The following is a 12,101-nucleotide window of genomic DNA, read 5'->3' as shown; positions in this document are numbered from 1 at the left end:
TAGTTCCACAGTTCCTTGGTCAGTCGGTTGTGGAGCGCAAGGCAGTGTATCCATCACAGGCCAACTGGTGACAAATGTAATTGAAAATTACCTTTGGTTAAGTTGGAAACACTTTAAAAGTGAGTTATTTTAATCACATACTGTAAGTGATTAAATAAGTGAGTTATTTTAATCACACTTCAGTGAGTGAAGTTCCACAGTTCCTTGGTCAGTCATTTGTTCTTTCTCCTCCCACAGCTTTCTGGGGAATATGGTCCAGTCAAGGGTCTCCATTTTGTCTGAACCTTCTGGCCTCCAGTAGTTTTACAATAAAAAACAGAAAAAAATTTGCAGAGAGACTGCTATTGACAAAAACAAACTGGGTCTTAAAGTTGGAAAATTACCTTCTATACTACTGATCTATCATCAGCAAAATGTTGATGGAGGCGTGACATTACCACAGCCTCTCATACTGTCATCGGAAAACAGAATAATTGATTAATGTTGCTAAATTCATTCCTGAGAGTGAAAATCTGTTTCGTGTCTTTTAAGTGTTATATTGGGTTTCTCTTCACATAGCAAAACAAGAAATGGGATAGTCAACATTACACTGTGATACAAACAGCTAAATCTCTATACAAGTACTTTATGTAATCAACTATTTTGCTCTGGGCGCAAGTTCTGTAGCTCTTCCTTGTTACATGACTGGTGTGAAAATGTTGCTCTCTGAAAGACCTCTTTGACAAATTGTCAAAAACCAGCAATTCAAAGTCAACATACTTGTTCCCTTGTTACTATGGTTACTTGGAATTTTAGCCGGGTTTGCATTTGTTGCTGGACCGCCTTAAAAGTGTTCAGTCTGATGTGTGAAATGAGCTACATCTTATACATGCACCTCATGAGTTATTGCTAATTCATTCTTTCATTCGTCTTGAAAATACTAAATAACATCTTGTGATTATTGTTGGCAGCTAAGCATCACTTTTTAATGCCTTGAATTGTGTGGAAGTTAAGGAGTTCAGGATGTCAGTGTAACAATGAAAGTAAACTTGTATGTTCATTATTATTATCTTTGGAAGTTAGTATTCCTACACTCTTCTTTCAAATTCAACATTTCTGGGTTTTTAAGTATTCCAATGACTATAAAATATTTTATTTTTTAGCATTGAATAAACCTTTAATTGTTCCTTTTTCAAAGGTATATTTTTATTCAGGGCTCCAATGTTTAGCAGAAGCCTACGTTTGCTGCCTGTTGTCAATTTATTGTACTTCCTCTGAAAACCCACCTTTTCCCCCCTGTTTCTATCTAGCTTTGACCCAATTCCTACGGGGGTAAGAGTCGTTACGTCATCAAAGCCTCTTTATTAGCAGATGTAATACAGACAGTTTATGGTTCTGTTCACAACACATGTTTGGGAATGATGTTGCCCTGGTGTTTGAGTCATAGGTTTGTTCCTGAGTGACTTGTGGGATAAAAGCCTGTGTGAAGGGATACAGCCTATAGCCTGGACTTTTAACAGTTCAGATCCACATTTGTTTTAACAGGTCAGGTAACTTCCTAATCTCCATAGATATTTCAAGGCCTACAGAAGTGGCTGAAACAACTACATTAGGTCTTCTGTTGCACAGTTTTGATCAGTCTCTCAGGGAGCACCATCTTCAAATCCAAAACATCCAATTGTGAAATAATTATTTTCTGTTTCTGTCATTTTTCGTGAGACTTCCATAGGTAGTCTTGTCCATTTCTCATTAACAGTAAATGGAAAGTGTGATCCTTCAATATAAGATTGGTCTACTTTGAGGACAGGTTTTGGGAAAAGGAAAACCAACTGGAATTGTGGAATCATCTGTCATCAGCCTTTACACAAGGAAGTGTTCCTGTGTGTGTATTAATTAATAAGCATCATCTCTGAGTTGTCACTTTAAGTAAAAAAAATAAGTGGCTTGTGCTTTAATCATATAAAGAAGCTTCTTAATTCATTCTGTTAAAATGTCTAGGACTTGCATACTGATGCTACCTTTATCTTTTGGTTTGTTCACTTTTGTTGCATTACATACATTTATTTTTTGTGATAGTAGTGGTGAAACTAACTTTTTAAAGCAAATAACATTCCCAGAAAAGCACATCATGAAATATCACCACCTGATTCATAACTGTGTGCTGATCTAAGAAATACCAACGTCTTTAAAGAGACAACAGTGTGCCGGAGGTGATGCTCCCCCCAGTCACAATAGACAGGCTCTGTCTGTGATTAAGTCAATAAGCATACTGTATTTCATTTACTTCTTATGTTTTTTTCAGATGCTTGTAAATGTATTTTTTAAGAACAAGATTGTTTTACACAGCATTTCATAACAAACTGAAAGCCTTGAGAAAGTTGCTCAGTAGTTATAGGGGAGGGTTTCTAGTCTCTCCTTGGTGGCGTTCTGCATTCCAGACAGAGGCAGTAAAGATTTTGTCTGTAGTTTAACGTGGGGCCAGAGGACAGGTTCAATGAAAGATTACATCATCTCTGCAGTAGGCATCTGAGCAGGGAGCATCTTAAAGGGGAGACACAAAAGCTGCTGTTAGACAAAGACAGGAATCCTTGTTCTTTGCCTTTCACTAGCATTTGAATCAATTTTCCCCTTTTATTTCTTATAGCTTGGCCCAGATCTTGATCTATTTCCTGCTTCGCTTCTGTCCACTTTTGCGAGAAGGTGATTAAGTGCAAATAATGTAATTAGAGCCTCTGATCGTCTTGTTTGAGACAATTCATCTATCTCTTGTGTTTAATCTGTGGGTAATTGTGTCATGTGAAGTCAATCCTGGAGAAAGACACTTTGTTAGAATGAGACAAGGTAATTCAAGTCAGTTTTCCCCTCTTGTATACTCTTGTATACTGTAAATGCTCCAACATCTGTGATGCTGAGCATGGTACCCTCAATATCACTGTGAAGGTAAACTGGCTTTTTTAACATGTGAAGCATGCAGTATTTAAAGACCATCAATACAATTGCCAATACATTTTGTCAATACAGAACAGAAGACCATAAGACAACGGAGGAGAGGAACAAAAAACACCTTAGTAAGGAGAGAAAAAAACCTCTAGGGGTCCAAGGTCAACTGGTTGCCCAACCCCTTTGGGCATGCTAACATTATATAATTTAAAAAAGGAAACGATGAGGTTATTAATCCATACATCCATCATGTCTTCTGTGTGTTAGTACTCAATGCATAGCTCTATAGACCAGTAAATTCCTGAACGATAGCTATATCCATGATGTCCCTCTTGGATCCATGGCAGTGGGCACCATCTGGACATGTGGGGAGGAGAATAGGATAGTTTGGTCAGAACATATATATCTACCTGGTAGGCCAACATACTGTAGAGACACAAAAATACCATCCATTAAGTTTGAAATAGTTAAAAGTGAGTTATTTTAATCTCAGCGAAGTTGTATTTCTATACCCGACAGGTTGAGGTGGAAGTTTATCGGAGAGATTCCAAAAAGCTGCCAGGATTGGGAGACCCAGACATAGACTGGGAGGAGAGTGTCTACTTGAATCTCATTTTACAGAAGGTAAGGTGGATCTTGGTCAGCACCCGGTGTGCTTTCCACAGTGAAACTGTTCTATTGTTTGAATACAATTTAGTTTTAAACAAAGGATGAAGTATAAATGTTCTGAGTCTGTAACTGTAGTTTGAGAACAGATGCCATTAGAAGAATAAATTAATGACCACATTTTACCAGTTTCACAGCACTGAATACTGCTGATATTTATTTGTTTAAGAAAATCTTATCAAAGTCCTGTAACCTGAAGATGAAGGTTTCCAATCTTTGAAGTTTGGGAAATGAAGGGAGAACATTTTGAAAATGTTTGATATTTGACGCATTTCCTTATAGGAAATTTCTCATTGCATATATAGGAAATATTCTCATTGCATATTTCCAAGCATATGCAATGAGAAAAAAAAGACTATACAGAGCACTCTCAAATCATCACTAACACACCAGATCTTGACTTAACCCATGGAGAAATGGTAAACATGCCACATGTAGAGTATAAAGCTTTTTGTATGGCAGCTGTAGGAGTTTTGCATGTAGTTCCAGTTTTTCAGTGCTGTCAATCTCTTTCCCAGCTGGACTATGTAGTCACCTGCGCCGTCTGTACACGTTCAGATGGAGGGGACATTCATGTCCACAAGAAGAAGTCACAGGTCAGAGGTCGGACTCTTTACATTCATGTGTGCTCGTCCTTGGTGTTTGTGCGTGTGTATTGTTTAATGCTGTCAATGTGATGGCGAAAGCTGAGAAAATTTCCCTACAAATGTAAGTAACTCCAGAAAAACAGGTTGTGGGATGTTTGCACAATGGAAGTAGCTTTTTTTATACACTAAGATGGCATATTCTTTTAAATATTAACAGACCAAAAATAATTTGTGAGTCTTTTATCACCTTGTGTATATTTTTTATTTGATTTGTTGATTTTTTTTCCCTGGAAGCACTGTTACTGAAGACATCATTAGAGAGCAAAGATCCCCTAGGTGATCACTCAGATAACAGTGTATTGTACTATTGGGGCAGAGATCGAAGTACACAGCTTGTAAAATCTGCGAACAGAAGTATTTGGAAGCAGGATGAGCCTGTTTCTTAAGACCTTTCTTTCATTAATTGTTATGGTTTTTGATGTGTAAGCTCAAGGTGACCTGACCTGGTGAAATCAAAGTTTGTTCTGTTCTTGGAGTAGAAAATTGGAGGTCTCCTGTGGAGACTTACAGTATGTAACATGGCTTCTCCAGCGGAGTTAGGGGATGAGCTACTGTGAGAATGTGAAGATTTCAAGGAGCAGACGACTTGCATTTGCATGAAAGTCATATAAGGTCATTAAAACTGTAAAACTCAATTTCGGTTTGTGAGTACAGATTAGACTACATGCAGCCCTCCTTATCCATGGGATATACATTCCTGAACTGTCCATGAATAGAAAAATGTGTGCTGGGAAGAAGCTCTCCAATACCATACACTGGAGAGCTTATACTCTATGTGCTTATACACTGCAATCAAACATAAGCTTGCAAAAGAGACAAAAGAGAAAAATGAGAGAAAATAAATACAATAAATACAGTCTGCACATTTTCTGTGATAAAAAGGTACAAAGCATGTACCTTTATAGTTACTAAGTACAGCAATCTTCAGGGTGACGTGATGAGACTACACTAGGCACATGAATGTGCTTGATAATTTGTCGGCGGTGGTGACTGGAGAATTCTGGCCTGTCCTGGTTAACGTCAGTCCTTTTCCCTGCCTTTTCTGATTATTGTTCTGGTGTGGACAAAAGGATTTTAACACCGAACATGCCAACAAAAGGCAACAAAGACTGGGAAGACATGCAGGACTCTGGGAACAAGGAGAGATGCAATTGTAACCAGGAAGAAAACGTGTCTGTGAATCTTGAATTGAGCCTCAGAGACAATGTAAGAAGCTTTGGGACTGAGAATCTTCTAGAAGCTTCGAGAATGCCTCTCAGACCAGGCGTGGACTGACACCACAAATGTATGTAACCTTGGATAAGAAGCTAGAAGTGTAGCTGTAAAGGTCTGAAAAGCCTGCAGATATGTGAAAAATATTTTGGTGTTTTTGCAGGTCTGTTTCAAGAAAGATTCTTTCATACACCTCGTAGTAATAACAGGCATGTTGGGGGAAGGCATAAAGGTAAAATGGCATATCTGAAAATACTTTTTTAGTAATGGTATGAAAAAAAAATTAAGATGTAAATGATACAAACCTCATTCACACCCAAACAAAGCAGCTCAAGAAGGAGCCATTTTTTGCCTTCAAGGAGAGACGAAAAGAGGGTGTGTGTCAGATTCTTGACAGGCCAGAAGGGTGTGTAAGGAAATGAAAGAGCTGTGAAGACCCTAGATCTCCACAGAGTGGGAAGGAAGATGCAGTGTGGCCCACCTTACCTGTCTATCAACAGCACAAAGACATTGTTCTCCCTGTTTTTGGGTGGCAGTATCCTATTGGTGCCTGCTGTTCAACATGAAAAGGAAACCAGGTTGTTTCTGTTTGTTTATGCCTTGAGGGATTGAAAGTGTTATATTTTTCAAATGATTACAAATTCTCTCTGTTGTTAAAAAGCGGGCTGAAGGCACTGTAAACGTATTTATATTTACGAGTGTCGTTTGTCATGCATATTCAGCATGCTGTGTTAATAAGGCTAACAGGAAATTTACATTTTTCATTCAGGTTTTTTGCCAGAAGTGTATCATCACATATTGAAATTCATTTATTCATGTTTCTGCTTTTGAAAAGACGACTGTATGGTAAATTAATTCTTGATTGGTATCACAAGGGTCTTTCTTGCATGGGCAAGCAGTCTTTTTACAACAATATGAAAAAAGAGCATACAGAACACAAAAAGAGATTAGAGAAACATAGACAAAAGATTCTACCCTTTCATCCTGCAGATTTTTTCTTCCCCAAACGTTTCTAGCCAACATAGTTTTTTAAAGCTGTATGTCCAAAGTATGGACTTTCTGGTTTTGGCGGCATAACAGTTTGAAACCATGTTATAAGCTTTACATTTCAAAATATTTGAAATGGAGGATGTGCTGTACAGTAGCCTTGGGATTGCATTGGTCATTTGCCACTATTCTTAGCTCACCAAAACCTGGCTTCCTGAACAGATAAGCATTTCACTCTGCCATGGAGTAGTAAAAGCAATAAAATCTCTTCATTTTTTCCAAAGACATCTGCACACCAGGGATGTGGTCTCTGTGGGGGATATTTTTTTCACCTGTCTGGTCACATTTGTGTGTGTGTGTGTGTGTGTGTGTGTGTGTGTGACTTCGGCAAGGTTATTTTTTGGTAGTCCCTGACAAGCACGTCTTCTCTGGTTTCCAGCAAGTGTTCGCCTCTCCCAGCAAACACCCCATGGACAGCAAAGGCGAGGAATCCAAAATGAGCTATCCCAACATCTTCTTCATGATTGACAACTTTGAAGAGGTAACAGCCCCCTCTTCTCTCGATGTCCAAGGCCTCATATCTCATCAGAATAGCCAGCTTACGTGAGTGTGAGGGTGGGATTCTCTTTCAGGAGGTAGCAGGTGTGGTAATGTAACTCTCGATGTAAACATTCATGGGACCGGATGTGGCCAAGGGCGATGGAGAACTCTAGAGACGTTTGCTAAGTGGAGCCTGAAGTTGACAAAGTGACACTGGTTTTTGACAGTCTAACAAATGCCAACAAATGTGCTGGAGACCTCAGATCATGCCTGCCAAGGGTTGGTAGCCCCTCCACAGAAATGCGGTAAAGGCTATAAAAGATGACATTGGAGAATTTGTAGGCTGTAGTACCAAAACAAGGTTAGACCACCTGAGGAAGAGCACTGAAGATCATGCAGAAGGATCAGTGTGTGAGGTGTCTTGTGTTCACAGGTCTTCAGTGATATGACAGTGGGAGAGGGGGAGATGGTCTGTGTTGAACTTGTTGCCAGTGACAAAAGCAACACTTTCCAGGGAGTCATTTTCCAAGGCTCAATACGATACGAAGCTCTCAAGAAGGTCTATGACAACCGGGTGAGAAATTTGTGGTCAGAAGTGATTTTTCATTTTTTGGAAAATGTTAGATTGAGTGACAATGTACAATGAAGACAAGGCTGTGTCTTTGTAGATGGATATCATACAAACTGTGAAAGATGCCAACCAATTTCCTTTCTATAATATTTTTATACAGGGGCGTTATGACTCATGTGTCCAATTATTCAGATTTTTAAAAAACAAATACATAATTTACTGAAATTATTCCGCCTAAGGAGGACACAAGGGACTCAACGTTTGCCAGTTAGAGGAAGCCACATGGCCCAATCTTACTTGTTTGGGTTTGAGTTGCTAAATTATCTCATCTGGCCATTTATTGAAAAAATAAATATTTTTAGATTTGACAGTATGGGTGGGCAGCTCGTTCCCAGACTCCCACAGCGCTTGCTGTCAAAAAAAGTGCCTCCTGTTCTCAGTTTTAGAGGCTTTTTCACATACTTTCTATTTGTGTCCCCTTAGTATCTTTTCACTGTTGAACTGTCCAGTGAACTTGAATCTTGAATGTAGGATTGACATTGTTTTAACTTTCATTATTATATCAGTATTCCAGAAGAGCTCCTGGAACTGCAGCTTTTCCTTCAATGCAGATATGTGGGAAAACATCTTCTCTGCTGTCTTTGCACAGGTCAGCGTGGCAGCTAAGATGGCGCAGAGGATGTCCTTTGGCTTCTACAAATACAACAACATGGAGTTTGTGAGGATGAAGGGGCCCCAGGGAAAGGGTCATGCAGAAATGGCCGTGAGTCGAGTTCCGACCGGAGACACCTCCCCCTGTGGGACTGAAGAGGACTCGAACCCTGACTCTCCTGTCCACGAGCGGGTTGGTTCTGCACACATTATCCCCACGTTCTGTCGCGCCTATGAGGGAAAGAGATCTTCATTTTCACCTTCAGACACTCGGAAGCAGTGAGGCAGGCCTCCCTATTACCGTTAATTTAGAGAAAGTAGGTTTCATCGCTTACGAAGGCATGTGAAGCAGTCGTAGTGAGTTTATTGTCTCTGCATAGATACCACATGAATTATAGATCTAGATTTACACTATAAAATGCAAGTATTTGTTCCAAATTTGTTTTGGAATTTGGAAAAACAATTTGTAAAAAGTAAAGTGAATGCGTTAATACAGGGTAAGCTATAATATCATACAGTGATCAAATGTATCAGTTTGCATGTGTAATAACTCAAATGATAAGGGAGAAACAATGCTTTTTACAGTTTCCTGTACTCAATTTCATAAAAATACTTACTACTCATAATTACTAACACTCTCTCTGAAACAATTGACAATTATAACAAAAGGTTGACAGCAAAAGGCTTGTTTCAAGAGCTGTAGAACTATACCCTATTTTTCCTTTAAGTCAATAAATCTCACATTCACAAATTTGCCTTTCGTGGAAACCGACCAGTTCCAGATCCTCACATACACCAAGGTTTTACTGTAGCTTTAAAGGTACAGCATGTATTCGATGTATGTATTTTGGCTGAGTCACACTAAGGTTTAAAACTGACATTAATTAAACTAGCTCTGCATGTGCCTAGCCTTTTTTTAGCTTCAAAACGGCGGAACTTTGTGTTTGTACAAGGACATGAGATAGACTGTGCTTTGCAGCACATCGCTGGGGAAAAGGTTCAGGTTCTTCAGACTAAGAAGGCTCCACAGCCAAAACGTTGTTTCTTTTCTTTCCCTTTCCGCATGACCTTTTGCTGTGCCTTTGCAGCCTACGCGTGCCGACGCAGCTCCCTGCTCGATGCGTATCTTTAATGCGGGCTGAACCGTGTTGCTGCCCTCACAGGTGACCTCTTTCAGCACCCCGCCGACCCCGGAGAGGAATAACCGGCCCTCCTTCTTCTCCCCGTCGCTCAGGCGCAAGGTGCCCCGGAACAGGATCGCCGAGATGAAGAAATCCCACTCGGCCAACGACAGCGAGGAGTTCTTCCGGGAGAATGAGGACAATGGAGGTGATGACCCTGCAGCTACGTCTGCTCCGTTTCACTGAAGCACTCTTTCATCCGTTACGTTTTGAGTGGTTTGCAGTTGTCCATAACTAAAACTTCCTCTCATTGTGCTGCTTGTGTTGTTCATTTACCCATCCAAACACTTACATATGGGGTTTCCATTAGTGAAGTCTGTTGACATTGTTACGATTAAATTAAATGATATGTAAATCTCACATAAATAAGAGCGACTGTTCCTGTCAAGACATATATACAGGAAGAAAATATGAATATATTATATTTTTCTACCTCTGTGAACTCTGAAGAATAAAGTCATTAAGGACCTTTAGAAATATTTCATTTCTGTTTTTAAAGAATACTCAAGAAAGGTTCTTTCAAAATCTTGAATGAAAGTGCTTTAGGATCTTTGCTGAGGAGATCTGACACAACGCTTCTTAGTCCGTCCTCTGTATCTCCCAGACTTGCACAACACCACCAACCTGAGGTCCAGATCACTGTCAGGAACAGGCCGGTCCCTGGTGGGGTCCTGGCTGAAGCTGAACAGAAGTGAGGAGAACTTCCTGCTCTACTCCCACCTGACGTATGTCACTCTACCCCTGTACCGCATCACCACAGGTGGGCTCCTCAGACTTCACTGTGTGGAGCTGGGAATTCCAGCTTTTCTCTAGAGGGAGTGGGGGCACAAAGGACAAGTGCAACTTACACAAGTTGTACAAAGTGCTGCTTGCTACCAATAATTGATCTGATTGTTTGCGTAGAGTTTGTTTTTTCTGAACTCGTGGGCTTTGGTTTAAAAAATACCCCAGTAACGTGGTTATCAGTCCTGGCCCTGTGTCAACACTGTTTCTTCTGGATTGTGCTCCAGCTGAGTCCTTAATCACAGGCTAATTTATATTTATTTCGACTTGCTATTGGAGTCCTTTTCTTAAGTTTCCTTTTGGCTTTTAAAACACTAAATGAATCTTGTAATTGATATGAGCCCCTGTGCCAATTATTGAGTTTCACGGCTGCTCTCATTGAGGAGTGTAAGCTGAAATACAACTGATTGCATTTAAGGAAAACACTGACTCACTGTGGGAGCTGTCCTTCCCCCTAGTATTTGTTCATCATGAATTGATCACCTATCAAGATCTGTTTAGTCTGAAATTAGGGAGTAAATTATTCATCAGCAAGTTGAGGAGTGACAACATAACATTCTGAGTGCTGAAGGTGTTGTAAATGCACTTTAACTGGGGTATTTTTGACACCAAGGACAGCAGAAAAGTCTAAACTATAGCAAGCAGATCAATTATATGCAGCAAATAGCACTGCTGATTAAAGACTGAGCTGAAACAAACAGCATTGAAAGCCATTGATCTAGATTATAAGACAAACTAAAACTAAGTAGTACTAGAGACAGAACACTAAAAATGTGGACAGTAATAGTCTAAACAATTTTTCCTAATGGACATAACCTTAGAACTTTGTATACACCTTTTACTTGTGTGATGTTTTTGTTTTAACATTGTATAGCATTTACAGGTACTAACAAATCTTACTTAAATTGCATTCAAGGAAGGATCAGTGTGTGATGTGTCCTGTGCTTGCAGGTGACACAATGATGACTAAACGCATTTAATCCCTGCATTCTAATGCTTAATCCTTTATCCTCAGATATTCTTGAAGTGCGACAAAAGCCAATTCTCATGACATAGCAGAGACAAGACACTGCCTTGGATACTGTCTACCAAGTGCCTATGTGTGATGGGCGAATTGGACAACACTACCACCTAGTGTCTGGAAAGAGAACCAAAAAAAAAGCAAAGTCTTTGGAACAAAGTGAAAAAACCAGCCAATCAAGAAGTGCCTCTTCCTTCCTTCCTGACAGACTCCTGTTTTCACAAAGGGAAAGCAGAAGTGACAGGTTCTCTAGTTTTGCTTCTTTGAGTAAAGCAGCACCTGAAATATCAGAACCACAGCTTCATGAACATCTCACTGTCAGGTTTACTGGATTTAAAATGAAGCAGCACTCCTCAAATTATATACGATATATACGATCCAGAATTTCCTAAGAAGTAGGAAAGCAAAGAAAGAATGTCTGTTGCCTGTAAATAGTTAAATTGTTCAACAAATCATTGACATACCCTGTTAAAGATTCTGCTTTCAGTCTATACAATGCTGTTTTTTTAATTAAATGTACAATGTTTTATCTGTTTTAACTGTTTCAGTGTGTGTAAAAAGGGAATTGATTCAAGAGCCTTTGCGTTTGAAATCAGTGTTTGTATTTTGGTCTTTACATCCTTAGCATGGCCTTTGGAAAGTAGAAATAAAACGCCTTTCAGTCAGAGGATGTCTTTTACTGTATGTGCATCTTCAATTTGCTGTTGGCGAGGAGAAGGGAGAGCTGCAGAGTTTTCACCAAAGCACTGAGTGTGTGGTAAAAACAAAAATGCAACATTTAATGTCTTGCGTTTCAAGTGTGAAAACATGTCATGTCGGCATCATTTCTTGCATGGAAATTATTAAAAGATGTTTTGCATTATAGATTTTGGGCAAAAAATTGAAAGCTTTGGATTAGTGATTATGAGAAGAGTTTTCCCCAG

General features: G+C 39.5%; 1 protein-coding gene across 2 annotated transcripts in view; it reads left to right on the top strand.

The window, feature by feature from the left end:
• The window catches only part of kiaa0930, a 43,574-nt gene extending 31,731 nt beyond the window's left edge, over positions 1-11,843 (top strand). Inside the window, exons 3-10 of one of the 2 annotated variants that reach the window (XM_088644706.1) lie at positions 3,439-3,543; positions 4,104-4,181; positions 6,871-6,972; positions 7,405-7,545; positions 8,192-8,386; positions 9,357-9,522; positions 9,979-10,099; positions 11,173-11,843. In XM_088644706.1, the coding sequence (XP_088500832.1) occupies positions 3,439-3,543; positions 4,104-4,181; positions 6,871-6,972; positions 7,405-7,545; positions 8,192-8,386; positions 9,357-9,522; positions 9,979-10,099; positions 11,173-11,182 (918 nt within the window). In that variant the 3' untranslated portion in view covers positions 11,183-11,843. Of the gene's footprint in view, positions 1-3,438; positions 3,544-4,103; positions 4,182-6,870; positions 6,973-7,404; positions 7,546-8,191; positions 8,387-9,356; positions 9,523-9,978; positions 10,135-11,172 lie in introns of both variants that reach the window. The other variant, XM_088644705.1, reaches the window with a different exon arrangement.
• The last annotated feature ends 258 nt before the right edge of the window (positions 11,844-12,101 follow it).

Source organism: Lepisosteus platostomus, chromosome 9 (genome assembly GCF_059453375.1).
Source record: "Lepisosteus platostomus isolate fLepPlt1 chromosome 9, fLepPlt1.hap1, whole genome shotgun sequence".
NCBI lineage: Eukaryota > Metazoa > Chordata > Actinopteri > Semionotiformes > Lepisosteidae > Lepisosteus > Lepisosteus platostomus.
Note: the sequence above shows the minus strand (reverse complement) of the source record. Positions and strands in the feature narration are given on the sequence as shown.